General features: G+C 42.1%; 1 protein-coding gene across 1 annotated transcript in view; it reads right to left on the bottom strand.

Annotated features, from left to right (window-relative positions):
- Positions 1–363: 363 nt before the first annotated feature.
- LOC126407344 (uncharacterized) overlaps positions 364–24,191 on the bottom strand; it is a 63,277-nt gene continuing 39,449 nt past the window's right edge. Inside the window, exons 8-12 of the mRNA XM_050072142.1 lie at positions 19,325–19,411; positions 19,172–19,176; positions 8,514–8,586; positions 4,113–4,208; positions 364–1,648 (exon numbers count right to left, since the gene is read on the bottom strand). Coding sequence (XP_049928099.1) covers positions 1,394–1,648; positions 4,113–4,208; positions 8,514–8,586; positions 19,172–19,176; positions 19,325–19,411 — 516 coding nt within the window. The 3' untranslated portion in view covers positions 364–1,393. The remainder of the gene's footprint in view (positions 1,649–4,112; positions 4,209–8,513; positions 8,587–19,171; positions 19,177–19,324; positions 19,412–24,191) is intronic.

Below are 24,191 nucleotides of genomic sequence, written 5' to 3'. Positions count from 1 at the left end.
ATATGTGACGAGGTCGGACTGAGAATGTATTGTCCATTCTTACACTGATACTTCCTGTGGAGGTTTGGAGTGACAGTTTTGATCTCCTCCCACATGATGATGCACCTGAACCTCGTCTCCTCCATGTGACTGAGTGTTCACATTACCTCCCAGCGTTGTGTTTGCTCAGTGGCCTTTAGTCACACACAGAGCCGCAGTGCTTTGCTAATTTCCACATTAACTGCAGTGAGCGTCTGTTATTAGTGTAAAGTGTGTCCTCCCACCAACCCGCTCACTTCCTGCTCATCATCGACACAAACGCTGCTGCTCGGCCTTATTAAGGCAGATAATGAGCTTTATGCTACGAGCCAATGGAGTGGAAGTTAATAAAGACATTTATGAGAGTGTGAAAGAGAGCGGGAGGTGAAACGTGTTTCGCTGTGTCCAACATTTACTACCATGTATTTTTTTTCAGACTTCATTTTTAATAGTTTCTCCACAGTTAAAAACATCAATACTATTACTACTCACTAATTAATTAATTAAAACTTAATTAATATGCACATTCTGCACATCCAATGCATCAAAACATTGTTTTCTAGTTGGAGCTGAGCCTCGTTTTCAAACTGTATGGTTTGACTAAAATGAAAAATGACAGCAATGTAGTCCACAATGACTCTTCTTCAACGTTTAGTTTACTTCCTGGATTTTGGATGCTCCTGATCTCTAGTTTGTGGTTGTGAAGTTTCATGAGGCCATGGTTATCCTAGAGGTCACAGTCGGTCATTTTAAACAGTGATGTCCGTTTCAAAGAAATGGTCCCCCTTCAATGAAATGGGGACTTACATCATCACACATGAATAAAACAGAGGTCATGAATCCACAAGGGTAACAGCTGTCCAGTCATACCTGATTCATGCAATTCCAAGATTGTTAATAGGGACCGTTAGCATCTTAAGTTTTAAGTCTTACCATCGTCATTTCCAGTAAGTGCCCAACAGCCGTGTTTATTCGAGACAACACTACCCTGCCAAAATTAGTGTACTACACAAGAAACTACATAGTGTACCCAGTGTTCTACGTGTATGTGTATTAACAGAAGTATCTGATTTGAGACACAGCACTAGTGTCCGTATAGTGTCAGAACTTTGTGACTAAGGGACGAAGTTACAGGATTAATGTCCTCCATCACTTGAAACAAAACTCTTGACACCTGACTGCACCTGACGAACCTGTCCCTTCAGTGCAGCCAATGAAAACACTTTTATCGGGTCAACAAAAAGGTTGTGGTCACGATTAACTTTTTTACTAATGCCATCCGACTTCCAGGATGAGATATGACACAAAAAGGTTTTATCAACAACTTTGACCTCTAAACTTCTGTTTTTCTCTGGACTGTTACAACAAACCTAAATCACTGTTTCTGTACATGCAGCAGGGTGTGAGTGGGAGTGGTGCCATCCTGGAGGGTGGGACAGTATTTGCAGATGAGAGAAATGTTTCCATCAGGAGTGTAAGAGTCATATTTGAAGGTCCAACACGTCATGAGAGGCAGACTGAGGCAGCGTCCCAAAGTCCAGGCTGAACTGTCCCTGACTGCGAGAGCGAGACAGCAGGAGAGACGGCAGAGTGTAACGCTGCGTCCGTCTTCCAGGATGTAACTTCCCACCTGAGGACAAAGCAACAGTCTGATTGATCATGAAACTCCACTGTGACTCTATCAACATGCAGATCATGAACTGTGATGGTATCAACAGTGATTTAGTTTCAGCATAACTTCACAGGAATTATATCTGATTTTATAGATATATGAAGCTTTACTGTTTCAGCATTTATTTTCTGTAATTCTGCAGGTTCAGTTTGCACAATTCAATCAGGGTTCAACTATATAAGATTTATCATTATATTTTAGGGATGTGTCATATCATCTCGTTCACGATAATACCGGTACAATTCATCAACAAATCATATGAAAAATTCATATTGAGATTGACGTCATACTGTTGCCCACAGCAACAACAAGCATGGCTGAAAGGAAAATTATTACAGACTCCGCGGTGGTTCCAAAAAGAGGAGCAGCTTCAGTCGTGTGGAATAAACTGTGGCGTCCTGAATGTTTTATGAACAGCCCCGGACTTCTCAGACTCTTTTAGTGACTGACTGCTCAGAGGGAACTCATTCAGCGGCTCCTCTAAGTGATTTTGTCATAAACCTTTGGTAATATAAACCTACGTGATGCTTGCGGCTCAACAAAAAACTCCATATAGGTGAATGCACGATAGTTCTGGTATCATAACAGCCCGTCACAGGTTACAGTGTGATGATTAGAGGAGAAATGGCAGAGCATAAAGGTCCCATAGATCCCAGCGTACATCTTTTTGTATTTTGGAGCCGTTTAAATGTGTAATTTGTGGTAGATTTGATTTAGTTGTACTATTAATATTGTAACTACATGCAACTTGCAAAATATCAGAGAGGAACATTTCCTTCCCACTGTGCTTGACTTAAAACAACATGGGTACTAGTGTTGTGTTTGGCAGCCTGTTTTAATTTTAGTCTAGTCTCTGTGTCAAACTGTCATTTTAGTTTTTATTAGTTTTAGTCACGTTCATACTCTTTTTTTGTCTAGTCAAGTTTCAGTCAACTAAAAGTCTGAGCGTTTTAGTCTTATTTTAGTCAGAATAATCCATGACTATTTTCGTCTCGTTTTAGTCGATGAAAACTGATGACATTTTAGTCTAGTTTTAGTCAATGAAAATTGTATTTTAGTCTCTTTTTAGTAATGCAATTCTATTATACCCAGTCAATATAGTATAAGTACCTAGTATAGAATAACCAAACCAAAATTTTCTTTTCTAAATTAGCTCATAGTTAGAGCTAAATATATATTTATTATTATTATTAACAGTTAGTTCCAACCGAGTAATCTGATTGGACGAGAGGCATTGCGTGAGTGCTGATATAGAGTATAACATCACTGGGACATGTAACAGTAAAATCACTCCGCTCACAGGTGTTATAAATATAAATCAACCGTTAATTAACCAACTGAATTAAATTATGAGTGGTCGTCAGGAGGAAAAGGAAAGCCAGGACTCTTCTGTGCAGACCTCCAGGTGTGTTTGTGTAACATCAGCCGACCTCGACAAACTGGAGAGGAGCAAAAATGAAGCGAACACGGTCAGGAATTATCAATGATCATCTGATGAGGTACTGATGAGGATGAGGGAGAGTGGAAGCTGAATCTGGCCGTGCCAACAACCAGGTTTGCCAACGTTTCATCAGCCGAACTGTACGAAGTTACACAGTTGCAGATCAATGTAAATACAAAGTAGCTTGTGAGTTCCTGGTGTGTGTTCCGCGTTGCCTGGCAACAGACCGGGGGAACTGTTTTTTTTTTTTCGCGGAGCTACATAACATACTTAAATCATTTATTTCATCACCTTTTGTTAACATTTCCTTTCTCAGCATTGCTGTTTAAGCTGTTGTTGAACTGTTGTATAAAAGCAATATCACATGAGAGCGAGTGATGTTGTACTGAATATCGTCACGGCTGTAATCCGTCTGCGCAGTGCGACGCACAGCCTAGGAAACAGAAATACTGCAAAATAATAATAATAATAACGCGACTAAACATTATAATGTTATTTCGTCTTGTCTCGTTTTCGTCAACGAAAATGAAGAGACATTTTAGCAGAGGTTTTATTTTGTAAACCACATTTAGTCTCGTTTTTATTCGTCAACAATATTGCATTATATATTTAATTATAGTTATCATCACATGACCACCATTTATGTTGCGTCTCGTCTCGTTTTCGTCACGTGATAAAGGTTCGTTGACGACGATATTTAGTCATACTTTTCGTTGACGAAAGCAACACTAATGGGTACAACATGCTTCAATATCATGTATCACCCATTCTGGGACAAATCATGTTCCACCCAAAAAAGCCTTAAAATTAGAATTATAAACACATTTTTGGGGTGTTTAAAAAAGGTTTTGTCCCAACTCTCAACACTGACTGACATATATTATCTGAAGCACAGAATTCTAACCAGATTGTTATTCTAATGCAGAAAGCCTGTGAGGAAAAGAGATGAATATAAAGCGTGCTGTAAGACTTGTTGTTGACCTGGCTGAGAGTCTGGTTTGTTGAAGACGTCGGTGCAGCCGCTCCAGTAGTGAACAGCCGTCTTCCCGTGATAATCTCTGATGTTGGTTTTAGCATCTGAAGGAAACAGAGAAGAACATGTTAAAGATACAGCCACATTTTGACACACTAAAGACTTGTTTTAAACCTTTAAGCTGTGTGAGGTAGAGCTGGGTTGATTTGGGGTTCTAGCCACAACTGGGGGGAGAGCTGGAGAGGCCTTTGAGCTGAACAAAAGCAAGAAGAGACCGAGGAGGCATTCGACACGCCACGAAGAAGAGCAAGCTGGCCGACTGGTCCAACGGAACGGCACCCAAGGGATGTCCAACGGAATCGTGAGGAGCAAGAGCAGTGGCTGCCTCCCACATCCCTGAGGGGAAGTGATGACATGAACCAATCAGGATATATTCTGAACCACCTCGATGACCTGAAGAAGCCGAAAAGCATCATGTTCAGCTCTTCAGCTCCTACGTCAGCTGATGGAGGACATTTGGATTCAGCAGGTGTGTTCTTCACAGTTAAAACTATCAGCTAGGTTTACATCCTAACATGGCCGCCATCCTGGTGTCAGCCCAGTTAAGGAGAGAGACAGCAGCTGTCACACTCAGACAGGTGACCGCAACAAAGATAACACTGTCAGTGTACAGGCGGCTTCAGGAACACAACCTCGGACCTGAGCTCCATCTTCTGGGGGTCTTCACAGGGAACACGGTGGATAATTAGCAAACAGCCTGAACCCCCCACCCCCATCCGCTCTGCAAACATGAGGCTGCAGAGGACCGGAGAGGCGGCAGGTAATTATTTGAGATAACATACGGTGGAGAGGAGGGAGGAGGAGGAGGAGGAGGAGGAGGAGGAGGAGGAGGAGGGAGGGAAAGGTCAACAGCTCCTTCAGTCAGCAGTCTTTTTCAGGATGAATGACACCACGTCACTGCTCCCTGAAACGTGTCTGATTCAGTATGCGGACAGAAAAGCTGCCAGTCTGTTCTGAGGGACGACGAGAGAGAGTTGTCTGGTTTCATTTCCAGTTTTGTCTGATGAAGAATCAATGTTAACTCCTTCAGGACTGGAGCAAACGCACACAGATGCTGACGTCAAACACTTCATCAGATACTTCCAGAACGTAGTCATGAGTCTGAGTGCCTCCACCCTGTCCATCATCCCTGGGAAGATCCAGAATGTCCAAAAGATGAAATTCGGGACGCAAATAAGAGACGTTAGTCTTTGAATTTTAACTGCAACTGAATAGTTAAAGGTTCCATATCGTGAAAATGCATTTATATGGTGTTTTGTGTTTGTTATTAACTTGAGGGTGTGAAATAAAAGCAGTGAAAATGTGAAGTCCCTCACTACTTTCTTAAAATCAAAAGATGGATGGAGGAGGACGACTGAAGTTTCCTCAGTGTTAGTTTACAGTTTTTTATTTTCTGATATACCACACATTGGATCCTGTATCTATGCACATACAGCAGAACTTGGCTATGTAACAACTGTTTGTTGTTCTGTGAAGATTTCCTGGAGGATGAAACGAGTCTGGAGACTGAACACAGTCATCATGTTGCACTACAGAGGAAGATGCTCCTGTGTTCCTCAGTGTGACATTGGACAGCTAATGGTTTCACTGTGTAACTGACTCTGGTCATTACAGACAGTTAAACTCCCACCGACCCTCCACCCGCCTCCACCAAACACAGTTTAAACCGCTTCACCCAGAAATCAAAGCTCCCCTCGGCTGCAGCGAGGACGCCTTGTGTCAACTAAACGTACTCCTCATGTAACTCTATCTTCACTCCAGATACCTGCAGAGCTCAACTCAGGAAGTGTTTCTGTCTCATGCACAAGCAGAAGTTGAATAGTTTTTCCTCAAATTGAAACAGTTAAAGGTTCTGTAGATAACTTTTAGAAAATCCTTGTTATCAGTGACCCCCCTCTCTGAGGCTGAACTGCAGTCTGCATCCTGTTGCGAGCACCTGGGCATCGACCAAAACAGTGACAAACATGAGACTGACTGTGATTGACCGTCATCATGTTGATAAAATGCTGGAAAATAAATTACAATCATATTTAGAATAACGTTACTGTCTGTTATGTTTCTATATGTCATCATTTTGAAGCAACCAATGGCAGATCAATAGCTAGTTACAGCTAGCTTTCTGTAGGTCAGGTTACGGTTAGCTCATTGGCCACCCAGCTAGCTGTAACTTAGCTTCATGAATCTGGCATTGGTTGCTGTTTCCTGTATCCTAACCTTAACCACCTCTCTTTTAACGTAACATAGCTAAAGTTACCTAAGATTAGCTAACTTAGCATTAGCATAAGCAACGAGATGTAGCCTTCCTTATACCTTAGCCAGCTTACTTTTAAGGTAATACTTCAAAGCTAGCTAATCACTAACTTAGCATTAACGTAAGTAATTAGATCTAACCTTCCCATTATCCTTACCCTAACCTTAACCACTTCACTTTTAAGGTAATACTTCAAAGCTAGCTAATCACTAACTTAGCATTAACGTAAGTAATTAGATCTAACCTTCCCGTTATCCTTATCCTAACCTTAACCACTTCTCTTTTAACTCAATACTTAATATCTAGCTAAACGCTACTTTACAATAGCATAAGCAACAAGATGTAGCCTTCCCAATACCCTTATCCTAACGGTAACCACCTTACTTTTAAGGTAATACTTCAAACTAATCGCTGACTTAGCATTAGCATATGTAACGAGATGTAGCCTTCTCGTTACCCTTACCCTAACCTTAACCACTTCTCTTTTAACGTAATACTTCATATCTAGCTAAACGCTAACTTAACATTAGCATAAGCAACAAGATGTGGCCTTCCCGATACCCTTATCCTAACCTTAACCACCTCACTTTTAAGGTTCATAGCTAACTAGTCGCTAACTTAGCAATTTTGTCAGGATTTCCGCTTCCGGGCCGCAGAGCAAAGGGAGTTGATCGTGGACTTACATGTAATTAAGGTGGGCAAGTCATGTAGCTAGAGGGCGGGTCATGTAGTTTCTCCAGCTGCAGTTATACCTACTCGACCTCTTAGCTAATGTTAGCTAGTGTTGCACGCTGTTAGCGCTGTAGTGGAGCTAAAGAGAGCAGGCACACAGGACTCACATAAACATAACATTCTTTGGATTTTCTTGGAAAATTTGTCCGAAGTCCTTTACGCAGAAAGTTGAGGAAGGTCTCAGTTTTTGTGTTACGTTACAACCTGTTTACCCATTGGCTATAAAAAAAAAAAACGATTAACTAAGACAAATGAGGTGGAGGTGAAACAAATTCCCCTTTACTTCCGGCACAGTGCAGTACATTTAACTTTCTGGTGTTTTATGTTTGTTTTAACGTGTTCTTTGTATCATGTGGTTTGTTTACTGCTGCTGCTGCTGCTGCTGCTGCTGTGTGAATTAACCAAAGCCAGAGAATAACAGGAAGTAAATCACTTCAAAATAAGAAGCGTAGCGACTGCTGTAACATTTGATTGACAGGTCAGATCACAAAGACACATTCATATGGCTCTCCTCCTCAGTGGACATATGGAAACATGTTTTGTGTGTGGAGACGGTGACCCTGCAGACCACATGTGTCCACGATGGACTGACTGGCAGCATATGGCCGTCTGTGGTTACAGGGGGCTCAAACTGAGGCATGGGGAGCCGCCGCGGTCCCACAGGGATCATCACGGGTCCATCATGAACCGGCTCGTGTGGGCCTCATTAACAGCAATATGAACTCCTCCGCCTCTCCTCTTCCATCCACGGGGGGTGGAGTGGTGTGTGTGTGTGTGTGTGTGTGTGTGTGTGTGTGTGTGTGTGTGTGTGTGTGTGTGTTGGACTGGACTTGTCAGTCTGGGCGTTGGGTGGGTCTTTTGTCTGCAGAGGCGATTTGCATCAGTGCTTTCTTTGCCTTTCAGAGAGTCTCTGAGGCGTGGAGGAGAAGAATCCCTCGCTGTTTGATTCTCAACGTGTGAATATCAATTTCATACGTTAATATGAATAAAATCCTCACACACAACTACACTGACAGAGAAAGACTCAACAATATGAAAACACGTGTTTATAATCCACTTTAGTTCATGAGACAACAAATCACCTGAACATTTAGGGGAACAAAGAGAAGGTGTGTCTTTCCAATGAAGTTTAAATTATTCTGCATTTAATATTCATCACAGGATTTCATGCAGAATGGATGGTGTCATTTTGACTATTCACACACACACGCACACACTCGTGCAGGAGCTGAGTGACAAGTTAAAATGAATCCTTTGATCTGAGACCTCCTGTAAAAATGTTTTGGGTTCTTCTTCTTTTCTGAGTCTCATGAATCTGTCTGTTTTGGTGAGAATACGAATTTAAATTTAAGGTGGACTGACTCACTGTGAGAATTGATGAGGGCATAGATGACGTTCTGGTGGCCGTGGATGGAGGCGAGGTGGAGAGCTGTGTAACCCTGGAAACAATACACAGTATTATGGTCTGTTCTCACAATAACATAATGTAATAATGTAATATACAGTATCATCTCCTCCCCTGGAGCCAGAATGGAGGAAGTGAGGAGGACCATCCTGATTTTAACTTTTCTACCTTGATGGAACAAGTCAGAACATTTCCTTTAAAGAGATGTTTAACTTATTTTACAGTAAAGCATAATTTGACTAATGACTAACAGGTGGGTTTTAAATGTTTGTAGTTTAACAAAACAGAAGATGATCTCAAATTCACTGCAGTTACAGAAGACTGCATCAAAACATTAACAGAAATATTATTTCCCACCATTAAGACATGATTTAATAATTCACTATGACTTCATGTGATAAACACTGAGACCCTGGTCACACAGAAATTGTTTCAGCAGCTGGAGGCGGCTTTTCGAATGAATGAATGAAGCTTTTTGCTCACTGTTTTTGCATTGCGACATGCCTCGTGTTTCTGTGCTGGAGGTGCTCCAGGTGTTTTTGCCGGAGCACTCTCAACTCCTCGAGTTGGAAAAATCTCAACTCAGAGCGAAAAAGCGCCCCATGTCATCTCTTTTATTGTCATCTTTTTTCTCATTGTCCAATCAGATGATTTGGGAGGCGGGCCTACTGTGGTGGTCATGACAACAGTTTTACAGTTGGAAAAAAAATAGAGGAGAGACTGGTGGTAGTGGTTGCTGGATACCCAGAGCTATACGGCTCCCAAGTCATGCTAAAATATGCCTGGAAACGGCCATCATGGAGGCGAAGCTCCTGGACCAACTGGTGGTACTCCCCATGACCCACCCTCTTTTTTAGGGTCTCATGTACCCACACAGATCTCCATTTGTTAGGCACAGGGAAACTATTTGCTGACAGCCTCTCACCCTCAACCAGAGCTACAGCAAGGACCCTCTGCCTCAACTAGTGTCACCTGCAACTCCGCTGGTCAAATCGCCACTGGCTGGTTTCAGAACGTAAAGCACGTCACCTGTTTCAACAGCCAACTGGCTTGTAGTGAAGTCCGCAAGTCAAGTCAAAATGACCGCAGTTGGCGAGTTCACTTGCTGCAGGAGCTGTACCTTCCAGCCCTCCGTTTCCATCCTCACAGTGTGCCAATGGGCACGGTGGGTCACTTCTGCTGCTCACTGTATGTGCTTATGCCCCCCACACACACACATTCTCTCTGACTGATTATTTGGTGCTGGTTATTTATTTTATTGTGGCATATTTATTATGAATACAGTCCATCTGATGCTCATTTTGTTTCTGTTTATCCCACGGTTTCATCACTACTACAAATGCAGCTGTATCCAGTATCTCACTATCACTATCCTCATTCATATTTTAGGAAAATACAAATTATATTCAGCCACAAAATAAGCCTGAAAAGCTGCAGAACAGAGGTACAGAGAGTGGTTGCATAGAGATGATACAGTTACATTGGTGTGAACGGACATATTTTTAGAACGTTGCATAACGGTGCATTGCAAGAAGTTGCCTGTTTCAACTCGTCTTGTCACAAATCTTTGGTCTGAACTGGACTTTACTGGGGAGACGTTGACCTGTATGGGAGGAGATCGGCTCCGGACTCCAGAGACGGTCCTCCAATGCTGCATATGTAACTACAGCAACAGAAAGTTTCCAAATATGGAAGTTACTTAAAATGCCCATAACTGTAAATACAACACAAACCTGCAGAGAGTTTGTGAAATTGTCTTAAAAGTTTAAAGTTGATTAAAACAGTTTAAACCTGCAGAGATCATGAATTATGTCACAGATTAGCCGAGTGGATGTGTTACTCTACTGTTTACTCTTCGGTTGTTGTTTTTTAAAGATAATTTCCATCTTAAAGTGTCAGTGTGTTTTGTGACTTAATCTCTCTGTTAGGAACCAGAGTGTGTTGAGAATCCTCTTGATCAGTGACAGAGGGAGTCTGTCAGCCACAATAACAGTCATCGTGTGTGGAAGAATGTCTCTGTGTGTCCATCAGCCTGTCCGCTCTCATTTCACCACTCTGACAGAAACTCAGCGTTTCCTCTCTGCTGTCGACGTGTGAAGCCGGATGTGAGTCTCCATCATTTGTACACATTAACACCGGCGCGTCCCAGCGGAGCAGCCGCCCGTCATCCTGAGCTGCTGTCAGTGTCACAGATGAACAAACGTTCTGTCAGTCGGCCGTTTACTCCACAGTTAAATGACAGTGAAGGAATGGGAGACGGTTTGAAGTCGGAGTTGATTAAGAGAATGGGTCTGTAGTTTACAGAGCGCTGTGCGATAAACTCTCATCTCCACGCTGACTTTAAATGGGCCCTGGAGGCTGTTTGATGTGCACAACAGAAGGAAGTGCTGTCACACTGTCAACATCTTTACCTTCAGAGTGAGACTCACATTAATATACTGCTATATGATGAACAGTATATCTGTCTGTCTGCAGGAGTCGGCAGACTGACGTGATCACAGTCCTTCTGTGGAAATGTTGTTTGGACAAATAGCAGGTAAACACCTCAGAAGCTTCCTAATGATCTCAGTGTGTAAAGGCTTCCCTGTGCAGGTGACATGAAGACGTCTCTGAGGGCGTAAACAGACCATTTGACATTTTGCTGAAAGGTTGAGCTGCTTTAATGTGTTCAGATGCACTTTGAGCTTTATATCAGAGGTAAAGGCCACTTCAGCAGGAGGTCTGCGAGTGGAGATCAAGGTCCTGATCCAAGATGTTACACTGAGCTGATACATCGGCTGATAAAACAGCTCAGAGGCAGGAAATGTCGTAAAACGAGCTGATGAGGATTTCTGAAAAATTTCAAACAGCACGTTGTGTGCGTGAAAGGTGAGAAACTCTCCACCACTAAAATATCAGTTAAAGAAGGCACAATTAAATCTGTCAACTTTATCTGTGTTTGAGTTGTTTAATGAGATGTCACTGACAGCTCTTTTTCATTTTAAATGCATTCTCTGTTTAGCTAAGCTAGCAGTTTCCCTTTGCTTTCAGCTTTTGTGCTAAGCTACGCTAAACACCTCCAGAAACTCTTTCTGTTCTGGACACAAAGGGAAGATGAGACTGACATTAATTTTCCAAATCTGGGTAAGAAATGAACTTCCGAAAACAGCTGTCGACTGTTTTAAAAGTGGTGAAAGTGATGTCATGCAGTGATGTCAGCCAATGGTTGGCATTAAATCCGGCAGCTGAGATATCTGTACTCAATACCTTTAAGGTATCAACCGATGCCCAGCAGTGGTGCAAGGTAGTAACAACAGGCCTTAGTGCACACCATTATGTTGGACCCTAGTTACCGTGTAATCTTATTGTCTCATCACAAGATCAAATGGAGACATGACATTGTTAAATACCAGCATGCATATTACCCAGAAATAATCATCACATGTATGTATCTGACAAAAAATACCAAAGAAAAGAAGGAATTATGTTTTTTTACAGCTTATTTATAGTATATGTAGAATAAGCACATTTTTTTTACTTATTATTACTGACTATTTTACAAAATAAAAAAATAACATAAAAGAAGACCATGATGGGGATGGGTTTGCCTTTCCAAAGGCATATAGCCTGACAACTGGCACCATTTTTATTTAATGGAATAAATTATGTCCATTTATTTGATCTGAGTTGTGTATTCGATAGAGTTGGTTGTTCACGTGATGTCACCAAACCATTTGATAGTACGGCTGCACTACACACCTGTGGCATCTGGTGGCATTTCACAGAAATGAATGCTTCTATTCACATGATTGATATCAAATGAAGTCCACTGAATGAAGTATATATATATATATATTTATATATATTAGGGCTGTCAAAATAACGCATTAATTTCAATCAATTAATCACAGAAAAAATAACATTAAAGGGGCGTCGGTGTCTTAGTGGTAGAGCAGGCGCCCCATGTACAAGGCTGTTGCTGCAGCGGCCTGGGTTCGAATCCGGCCTGTGGCCCTATGCTGCATGTCATCCCCCCTTCTCTCTCTCCCCCTTTCACGCTTACCTGTCCTGTCCATTAAAGGCAAAATGCCCCAAAAAAATATCTTTAAATAACGTATTAAAAAAAATAACCCTGATTAATTGCTTTCTGTGGTGCGTCAGACGAGACGACACTGTTTGGCTCCATAAATGCAACATTTACATTTAAAAAACGCTCAGATGGAACTGTTGATTGGAGCACTGTTCTCTGCAATTTCTGTGTGAGAAATATCCGTACCATCGGAGTACTTCATGTCTGAAATATCACATCAACACAAAGTATTTAGCTGCGACCCCGGACGTCCAAGCTAGCACAGCCTCTGATGCTAGTGCTAGCACCCAGCCTTGTTAAGCCACACTCGACCGGGCATTGAGAACACAAACTGAGTACGTCTACCTGTGACCGACTAACTTACAAAATGGACTACAGACCAGTTTGGGTGGTAGAGGACAGGGGGACAATTGTGTCCAAAATCCAGCAGCTTTACTATGACACTACTCTGACAGCAAAAACTGTAGTATGCAACTAATTTAGATTGGTCTGAATGATTCCAGTTTAGCTGCCCAGATCTTATTCTCATAGCTTTGACCATCATTGGTAATAAGAACATCGTACTCACAGAAAGAAAGTCGCTAAAAAGAAGTCGGACTTTGTGTTTTGGAGCAGTAAGAATATCAGACAGGTTGGAAACAAAACAACTGACCAAATAAGTGAAACAGTGAAACTGTCAATTACAATTTCCCACTTCCTGATTTAACAGTTTTATTACCATGATTTAAATTTTGGTTTGATCTCCAAATAAAGTGTTTGGACTTTGGTAGTGATGTTGGTGTTCCCAGCTTTTAGATATATAAAAATCGTAACTGACAAATAATCGTTGAAACCTAAAATGATCCTTTAAGATATTGTACATAAGATGAATAATTTTTGTTATGAAAATCAATGAATGGCTTTAAATGTTATCTGTATTAACGAGTCAGTCGTATGTTCTGAATTTGATGTTACAGTGCAGGGACAATGAACTGAGCTCCATGATGGTGGAGATGTGATTTGTGTTGTCCTCCGCCTTCCAGCTGCTGTGTGGTGACTTCTCTTTAACCACAGGTGTATCTGCTGTGTACATTCCTAAAGGTGCATTAAAACATGACTTACCCCCTTTAGAGAGAGACGCAGGCATGAGAGAGGTCAGAGAAACACAGAGTGAAGAGCAGAGCATCAAAGACAGACGCAGCAAACTCATTTCACACCAACGCCAGAGGAAATTTCCCTCCAGGAAACATTTGTCAGAGCTCGATTTACTGAAAGAGCGTGACATCTGAGGGGAGTTTGGTACGATGGCTCGTCTTGGTGGATATCTCTGACGCTAGAATGGTTCAGAAACTCACTTACGTGCTGTTGTGGTGACGGACGGTTGGAGAGGAGGATGAAGAGGATGAAGAGCAGGTAAAAGAGGAGAGAAAAATATATTTAGTCAAATGTGTTCAACATCTGGAAATTATATTCTCTGAAATAAGAAAATATTCTTAATTTAAAGGAACAGTGTGTAAGATTTTGAGGGATTTAGTGGTGTCTAGCAGTGAGGACTGCAGATCACAACCAGCTCAAACTTCTCCTGGTTAGAATTCCTCCAGTGTTCACTGTTCAGGAGGTTTTTACCAGGAGCTAAATAATTCACAGAGGTCTCTTCCTCTTCAAAACAATGGACACCTCCAGACTCTGCCAGATCATTCAGTCTACTCTGCCGTACAGACATCAAGGCCAACTTCTGAGTTTTTTGACACTTTAGCCCCTTTTCCACCGCAGTTGGTTGGTTCCTCCGGAGTCGAACCTGCAACCGCTGCAGCGAGGCATTGGCTCTGTACATGGGGCGCTGGCACTATCCATTACACTGGTGATGCCCCGGATGGTGCCGTAGCATTGTTCCGACCTCTCATTGTTCCGACCTGGTGATGCCCCGGATGGTGCCGTAGCATTGTTCCGACCTCTCATTGTTCCGACCTCTCATTAGTCCAATGTCCCGTTGTTCCGATATGTGATTANACGGGACTTCGGAACAATGGGTTTAATATGGTCGGAACAATGGGATGTCGGACCAATGGGCTGTCGGACCAATGGGCATACCCCGCCCCGGATTACCCGGAATTCTTGAGGGGCAGAGCTGTTTGCCAAAGAACGCTGATCGGTGGAACACACACTTACAGTGTTCCGCACTTCCTGGTACGGGCAGCCACTGAAAACTTTTTTTTCATCTCTACAGGCTTCAATTTGTTTGTGTTTTGATTAAGGATGGGTACCAAAACCTGGTACTAAATTAGCCCCGGAGCTAAATTATTAAAGACCGTAGTATTGATAAGCGCTAACGGTATCGGTTCTTTTGTGCCGGCGCTGATCTCCTCTACACACATCTACACACACATCGACGCGACACAGTAACGAGTGAACAGCCGAGCGGTCGCGGTGGAAACAAAGTGAAGGTAACTCGAAAATGACTCAAGTTGATGGCAGCTACACTCGTTACTGTAAGTGACATTAACCCTTAGTGAGCAAGAAGCCAATACTTTATCAATACGTGTTCAGCAAGCATGAACATGTAAACATGTAGACAGCGATATTCAATATGCTCCGTCCACAGTCTCTCATCCACCGACACTAACGTTATGTCTTACACAAGGACAGCATGCCAGTTCGGCTGATAGCGAATTGTTACTAATAAGCTCCAATGACAGCTGTCTGTATGTAGACTAACTTAGTTTGACACTTATCTTAAAATACTTTAAAACTGAGCTGCTGGCTGAGACAAACAGCCCCAACTCTATATCAGCATGAACCAGCCGAGCTGGTGGAGCCAAATACAGGGCACACGCCAAATCATCTACGTCATCATGTTAATTTGAATAAATGTTCCGAAACTTTGAAGTGTGGTGGAAACGCAAACCACACAGATTACCAGGAATTCTTTTACCCAGGTAAATGAATTCCTGGTAATAAAAGTTCCTGGAAATGTTGGTGGAAAAGGGGCTTTTGTCTTGTTGTTCTTTTTGGACCTTAATTCACACTTTGTGTCTCACATTCACCACGCCAACCTCAACCATAACCCGTCACGTCCAGTCTCGTTCTCGTCTTCTGCCTCCCATCTTCAAATTACAATAAACTGCCTTTAACCATTCCCAGTTTCCTGGATGTGTTTGCATTTGGGGTCCTAATTTGAACAGACTGTAGAAACATGGCGGCACAACACAATGAAAATTGTGTCACCAATATGTGTCATAAACTGTCAAGTTATGACACTAATCATCTGGACAGACTTATAATCTCTGTTGTTATTTGATTAGATAGTTTCTGACTGATGGTAAAATTTGGCTCATTTTAGACAAAAATAAAGTTCATGTGAAACTGCCGGATAACATTTAGCATTATTATGACAAATATCTTAATTTTTCTGAATAAATGACAAAATATTGTTTTGGTATCAGAGACTCAGGTGTGGTAAAGATTTCTAACGTTACAGATCAGGATGTAAAAACAATGTTTCAAAAGCTCAGCTGTTCAACACACACAGATACAGAATAATGATGTACACACCTGTAAGAGGTAGAAAAGCTTAAACACACACAGAATGAACAGTTTAAATCTCTCCTCTTCTGCGTTTTACACTTTTTCACTCTAAGAAAGTATCGTTGAGGTTCAGGTGAGTATTTAAAGCTCTGCAGAGATGAAACAGACAGAAAATCCATTACAGAAGCATTGAAAACCTCTGCAGTGAATCCAAAGCGTTCACTGAGAGCTGAGCTATTCTTCTCCTCTTAATGCCGTTCTATGGATTATTGATTTCTGATTTGCTCGCTGCTCGAGCTGAGGGTCTTTTTATCAGAGCCATTACCTCCTTAACGATTAGAGACAAAAAGTTAATTATGTAATTATGGAGCCAATAAGTGACTTGTCTGCTTTGCTTTGCTCTGGTGGGGCTTAAACATTATCTCCTGTGTGCACATCATCAGCAGCGAGGCAGCCGGGGAGGAGAGGAGATTAACACTTAGAGAGGCAGATGCTAAATTGAATTCTCCAGGCCCACGGCTGTCTGGGAAGCCATTAAGTAATCACAACATTGCCCCTTTCGAATCAATCCACTGCACACTGATGCTATGCGTGTGTGTGTGCGTGTGTGTGTGTGTCTGTCAAACGGCATATTTTCACTTCATTTCTATCAACTGTGGAAGCAAAAAGAGAAACAAACAACTGATCTTTAAAATGAACGATTCACTAAAAGTCTCAGAGCTGTTGCTTCGACAGATAAAGGAGCAGAGTGAAGGTCAGGTCTCACCAAAGAGTCTCACAGTGGCATTAATCTGTGCATCTTTACTTTTCCCAAAACATCTCTGCCGCAACTTCATCCTAACTTCCAGATAACTAAATGAGTTGTGGTTCTACTGGCGTCATTCATTTGTTTACAGTTCCTTGTCCCGGTGATCAGCACATCTGGGTGACGCCAACAAATGTGCATTAGTGTATGTTGGATATGTTTCCATTCACAACTGCAGAGCAACACCGGCACACCATCCTGTTCTTACGCACAGCTGTTTCTCCGGTACTGTTGTTGCTAACTGGGACACCGGTATCCACCTGGTGGGTCCTCCAGCTCTGGTGTTTAGACCCTTTACTGTTAGTAAACAGTGCAACATTTTTTAGTAGGCGGGGCTTAACTGGAGGAAAACAATTCTCCACAGACATTAGCTAGTGCTAGCTAGCAAGTTCTGTTGGCTTGTTTTAGACAATGGAGGAAGATGATGGGAGGTGCATTCAGAAATACTCACTCTGAGTGTCGGAGAGCATTCTGGCACAAACTGGACTGTTCGTAAATTTGGAGCACTGTCTGAATGAACCCTTAGTTATCCAGAGCACCGAACGTAGTCAATGTGTAATTAACTTAACTGTTTGTTCATTCGTGTACAACGCTCCGTTTCTACGACCAGCACGGCTCTCATTTCAGTGTAGAGTGTCAGACTGAATTTAGAAACGCACCATGTCAGGTCACTCACTCTCCGGGACCGCCAGTGTTACTTGAATAAGTAAACACTGACCAACGGGACCAGACTGGCCGACCCGTACGCTCTCACTCAGTGGATGGATGATGTCACAGGAAGCTTTGTGGTCGATCACTATGCCAATCTTACAAAGACTTCGACACTTCCTCCAGTTTGTTTTGTTATGGAAGCTAACGTTAGCTAATGTGCTAAAAAGTTAGTGTTAGAGAGAAATCCAATATTCCTCTTAATACCTCCCCAGTTTCTGATGAGGTGGACATGATAACCCTTAATACACATAACGTTATTCATCCCTACAACAGGAAATACTCTGGCTTTCTATTCTGGCTCCCAATAACACAACAAGACGACATGTTTAGACTCCTATGTAGCCTACAGCCCTGTGGGGGGGAGGAGGGTTCTACCTCCAGCTAACAAACTGATGTCATTGTGATGTCGGCCGTAAAAGGGTCTATTAATTTGTAATAAGCAACTTATTATTTCAAAAAAAGGTAACTAGTAATATATATTACATTTGGAGAGTAACTTCGCCAACATTGTTGGTCATAAACCAACGTATTGACCTGATCGTGGCGCTTGATGAAAAGTCAAAAGATCACCAGAGTCATTATAGTTCATCCTGAGGGGAACACGAACAATGAACCGCATTTCATTACATCCAACAGTTGTTCAGTCTGGAACAAAGTGGCGGGCCGACTCTACAGCGAAGCTAAAAACTAATGTGTGTGAAGATGTTTCCCTGTGACTCTGGCTGCAGCAGCAGCAGGAGGATTACGGAGGTTAACAATCCTCTGCTGCTGTTTGTTGTGTCGGCAGCCTCTGGCCGGCGGAGGTTAACGCTGTGAACTTGAGAGGCTGAAGGAGTAATTGGAGGAGAAAGGCCTCGTGGGGAGTCCACTGTACCTCACCTCGGGGTTAAACGGGAGCAGGAATGATATAATTGGATAATGAAAAAGCCCCCACAGGCTGCAGAGGATGTGTGTGTGTGTGATAGAGTGTGTGTGCAGTATGTTTATGCAGTAAATCAGGTCTTTGTGTGCGTGTGAGACTGTGTGGAAGTGTGATGTTGTTGTTCTATATTATAAACAGAAACTGTAATGTAAATTGATAGAGAGGCAAACTCTAGCAAATAAAAAAAAAAATCTTCACAGGGAACCTATTTGTTGCATGTGGGAATTATTAGTGTGTGACTTCTTTTTTTTATATCTCTTACTTATTCAGTCTCTTTTTCAAACTCGTGCAGACTAATTTGGAGCGATGTTTGAGTTGCTTGGGCAGAGACAGACAAAAAACAGATCTTAGTGGGAGTTAGTTGTTTTTTGTGCCGTGGGAAAGGGGCTAAAGATGACTGCAAGTTTCCATCCACAGGTGTTGTGTGAAGATGAGTTCACTGATCGATGAAGATAACCAGCTGCTGATTTGTTCAATTTGTTAGAAACAAAGTTTGAATAATTCACACTGCTGGTCAGAACGTCTCCTCGTATGACACAGAAACATCTGAGCGTCGTCATCTCTCTGTTGGAACTAAAGTGAATGAGCGCATTCTGTAAATGTTGTACTGTTCCTTTAAGAGAGAATTTTAGTGAGAGTCTGTGTGAGGAGCTGAAGACAGCTCGGGATGATGTTACTGTGTTTGTTTATGCAGCTGAAGTTATTAAAGTGCATGACAGGTGCTGATTCTGACACACACACACACACACACACACACTCACCGATCTGACGTTGACGTCGGCTCCGGCCTGAAGCATCATGTCCACCGCCTCCCGACAGCCCTGCTTGGCTGCCCAGTGAAGCGCCGTCTGAAAACACACACACACACTCAATAATGCTTTAAAAACACACACACACTCTTGAGCACTTCCACACCTTCAGTATGGACACACACTGAGTTTACACACTCCACCAGCAGGTTATCACACAGCACAGCCTGAGGAGGAAACCAGAAACTCTACATGACGATGACGACCATGTATTTTCATTACTGAATGATGCACTGTATATTATCTATGATGTTTGTTATGATGTTACACCAACAACATTAAAGGCTCGTCCACACTATGAATGGTATCTGTAACAATAACTGTAAAGATAATGACATGAGCATCCACACTGATGAACGATAACCCTTGTGTAAACAGTGGCGACAAACACACAGCACACTCCAGCTGATGGATTTTCATAGTGTTACTCTCGGTTTCATCAAATCACTCTGAAAGTGATCCCAATGATATATAGTAATAACTTTCGTTGCTATAGCTGTGATTTTGACTCTGCCATCTGCTTGAGTTAGAATATTTTTTAGATTTTCCGCTTCCAGTACGAAGGCAGAGCAGGACGTCCACCTGGTAATGTGAAATGCGTCCACATGGCTCAGGCTGAGCTGATGGGAAGAGCCAACGACAGAGTACGTGAATTTAGTGGAAGGGTACATAAAAACCTCCAGTTTTTAAAATAAGATGTTAACAAAAGCTATATGCCAGGGTTAGAAAGAAAAAGGCCAGCCCTCACCAAGAGGCAACCTGCGGGACTGAAAAATGAAGCCAACAAGGAAATGCCAAAAACTGCAGTTCCTCAAATGACCACTAGAGACTGGCTCCAAGAGACCCCCTTGTTAAAATGTCCAACTTTACAGCAGAAATAAACATGTTTACAACCTGATACAAAGAACGGCTTTGGTCTCTTTGGCTAATTTCAACATTCATGACAACTGTACGAGGAGTAAATTTTTATATCCGTTTTATCATTCGTTTATATCTTATTACGGCTTAAAGTTATGCATAATTAAGGGCGGGGTCACTTTGAGTGACAGGCTGTCTGCTCAAAGTTTCCTAGGCTTATCAGTCAGATCCACCCTCTCACCCAAATATGACTGCTGGCTCCTTGACACCACGAAATGCTGAACTCGAGGCTTCAAAACTCTTGATACTCATGATAGCTACAAGCATTATTTTTACAGACTATGGCCCTCACATGACTGACCCAACAGTCTGCGTCTGTTAGTCAACAGTCAAAAATATTCACGAGACAAAAAAAAGCAGCAAATGCAAACATTTTAAAATCTGTAACAAGTGATTTTTACCAGACAAATTAACAGAAATGATTAATCGATTACCAAAATAGTTGCAGATAAATTGATAACTTCTACTTGCTTTGATGTCCTTCCCTTTCTCTCTTCTCTTTCTCTCCCTGAACACCTACCTGCCAATGGGACAAGGGATGGAAATTAGCCGCTTGGCTACAATCTCTTACATATTTACATTGTTAATGTTCATTAATATGTTCTGTCCCATTTTTAAAAATAAACAAATAAAAATAAAAATAATGGACCGATCCTTTATCAGCTCTACTCCAGTAGAACGTCTCCTCTCTATATTCAGATATTTGCCTCTTCATCTCGCAGAAAAATTAAATGTTTTGAGTAAATCCAGTTTGAATATAATATTAAAACACCATCAGAGACCAGAGCAGAGAAAATAAAGTCCTGCTTTGAAGTGAATTCATGGTTCATTAGTTAAAACTGTGCGCTGCAGACAGACACACAGACTGGAGCTTTAATTCTCTGCTAAAGAGCCACATTCAAGGACAGTTATCCCATCAGCTCTGGGCTGGATTCAAACATGTCACTAATCACGCCGGTTAATGTGTGAATGATACCACAAGCTCATTTACTCTGATGCTTTGTTCAGTTATTGTCTCCGACATGTGGACAATCTGCTCTGTGAAACAGCTCAGATTAATAAATACACACTCTGCTTCATTATGATTATTTCACATATGAGAGCACGTGTCCAAAAACAAAGTGGAATACACAAAAGCAACTTTTTTTTCACTCCATCATCCCCCTTTTTAGTTGTATGTCTTGTTTTAATATATTTTCCTGATGTCAAAATTTAAATTGAATTTATAATAAATTAAAGTAGTAGTAAACCCACCCCTATCGGTTATTGGCATGGGGCCATTATTGAACGCTTAAACAATTCCATACAGGGCCCAGTTTTCAGCTCAAGTACTGACCACATGGGGCCCACATACAGATGTTGACTGTTGCCAGCATGGAGGCATACACACGTGACTTGTTCATGCCAATTAAAACAAACTGACAGGTCATCAAAATGATTTTGAGTGGTCTGAGCCTTTTGTACGATCATTTAGCGATGTGTTCTTATAGAAACTTGAACTTGAAACTTTTTGTTTAATTGGGACAGCATGAGGTTGTTACTGTCTCTTTCAACCTGTCTGTTGCTATCGTCTCTTTTCTGTCCCCACTGTTCATGTGATTAATTCATTTCTGAGGACGTGCACAACTACAGTAGATCTAAAGAAATATTTTATGCCCCTGCCACAATATAAAATACATACACAAAGCGCACCTTACAGTATCGTGTCAGAATATCACCTGTTTGTTTCTGTCACTAATGTTTTAATAAGCAGCTGAAAACCTTTAAAAATCATCATCACTCACAGCAGAGGATATAAAAAGGTTCTGACTGACTCTATTGAGGAAGAGGAGACTGTTAAAAATCTACTGAGGCTCTCTAAGACAGCACCGCTGCTAATGCTCTACACCACAGAGTGAAGAAAATGAACTTACAAACTGGATGTGTCCGAGGGATTTCCAGAGAGGAGGCAAAATAAGAGATAAGATAAGAAAGTACAGTTTCCAAAATCAGACAGAGAGAGTAGAAATAACTGGCTAAACATTTGTCTAACATCAGCATTTGTTTTCTGGGAAAATGTATTTATTCTTCTTTATTTTGAAAATCAGAAGATAACCAACCAACAGATCATAAAATACAGTGTCAATAATCTGACTGTGATGACAGAAAGAACGTGTCTCCACAGTATCTGTGTCTGATGTGACCGGTTCTCCTCACGCACTCGTCCATTCACACCTCTGACCCTCGTCTGTCCACAGCTGTAATCTGCCTTTTAGAGATTAACATCGCCTCCTTTCAGCACGCAGGGAACCATAGGAACCATAGGAACCATGGTAGCCATAGTAACCATAATCTGTGTCCCGTCTCCTCAGTCTTTGTATCTTTTCAGACCTGTAAAACCTCAAACCACGGCCTGTGTTTCTCAAAGTTCGTAGTTTTTCTGACAGTTGCAGACTGAAGTATCGACGAGTTTCTGGTTTACAAACGATTGACGATACAACTCATCACCTCGGTGACCTGACAGCTCATATACACACATTTTAAGTGTTCAGGAAAAAAAAAACACAACCATCTGTAATCCAGTAAATTTACAGTGGATGGATGGATGGATGGATGGATGGATGGATGGATGGATGGATGGATGGACCTCTTTCCTTTCAATGGTAGGTCGTCTTCACTGGTGCTTTGTTGTAATTTGCTCCGTACAGTAAAGCGATCCATCCTCCCACTTACTGCTTTCTTCCTTTAAATGTTATCATCCTTCACACTGGCTGCCAATCAGGGCTGTGATGTGTCACACACTTAGAATTCCCACGCGCCAACGGTGACAAATAGGTCCCCTGTGAAGGTTTTTTAAATTAAATTGAATCAAATTAATTTTTTTTAGCTAGACTTTGCCTCTTTATTGGGAAATGGGTGCGCACAACATACTGATACAGTCAATTAAAAATCCATTCATAACCTTGTGTATAGGCCCAGTTGAATATTGCAATAATAATGTGTGGTTATCACAAAATCCCACAGCACACCTGGACTGGCATCATGGCACACCATTTGAGAAACACTGGTATACACGCAGGAGTAATTCGACTCCCAATCACATTATCTGGGTGTGTTAGTCCAACTTTGAGAAATTCTATTTAGTGTGATACCAGTTGGACTAACATGTTTTAATTGGACTATCACAGTAAATCGATTTTCTCTAATGTCATGAAAAGTGTGACCTCCGTCTCCTGCAGCAGCCGACAGCCTCAGACTCCTCTGCAGCTTTAGTCTGGCTGATTTCTGAAGTTAGGAAACTACTAAAAGCAGCAACAAATGTGTCACTCTAAGGATTTTTGGCCAGTCAACACCACTGAGACTCCTACTAAATACAAGCCGTCCTCTCCTCCTCCTGGTCCCTCCCTGTCGTCCCTGTTGTCTGTACCTCCTCCCTCTCAGCGCTCATGTTGCTACTGTAAACTGGATCAAACAAATGGAACATTGTTTTCTGCTGTTTTCCGCCCATTTAATTTCAGCGCACTGATGTTCCTCATTCAGCCAACAACCGAGAGCGTGAAAATCCAGTCGGTCATCAGGGGGAGAAAAACCCTGTGGTCGTGTGCAGGCTGGCTAATGGAGGTTTATTTTGGCGGTGTCTCTGTGTGTTGGCGTGCTGATGCAGACTGACCGCTGAGGGGCGGGGGGTGCTGCCAGGCTGCTTCAGCCGCCACGCTTTTCATTAGAAGGTGCTAACTGAACCCCGCCTCGCCCGCCGGCCTCTTCCGACACTCGCTGAGATTGTTTGGGCCTCCACCTGTGTCACGCACACACTCCAACACACCTTAACACACACTGACAGCGCCGCTATTAGGAGCTGTGAGTGATACTCGACGCTCGACTCAAACGTTTCTGTGTAAAGATCAGATCTGAGTCAGGATTT

The sequence above is a fragment of the Epinephelus moara genome, chromosome 20 (genome assembly GCF_006386435.1).
Source record: "Epinephelus moara isolate mb chromosome 20, YSFRI_EMoa_1.0, whole genome shotgun sequence".
NCBI lineage: Eukaryota > Metazoa > Chordata > Actinopteri > Perciformes > Serranidae > Epinephelus > Epinephelus moara.
The sequence above is the reverse complement of the archived record's forward strand: the minus strand, read 5'-3'. Positions and strand labels throughout refer to the sequence as shown.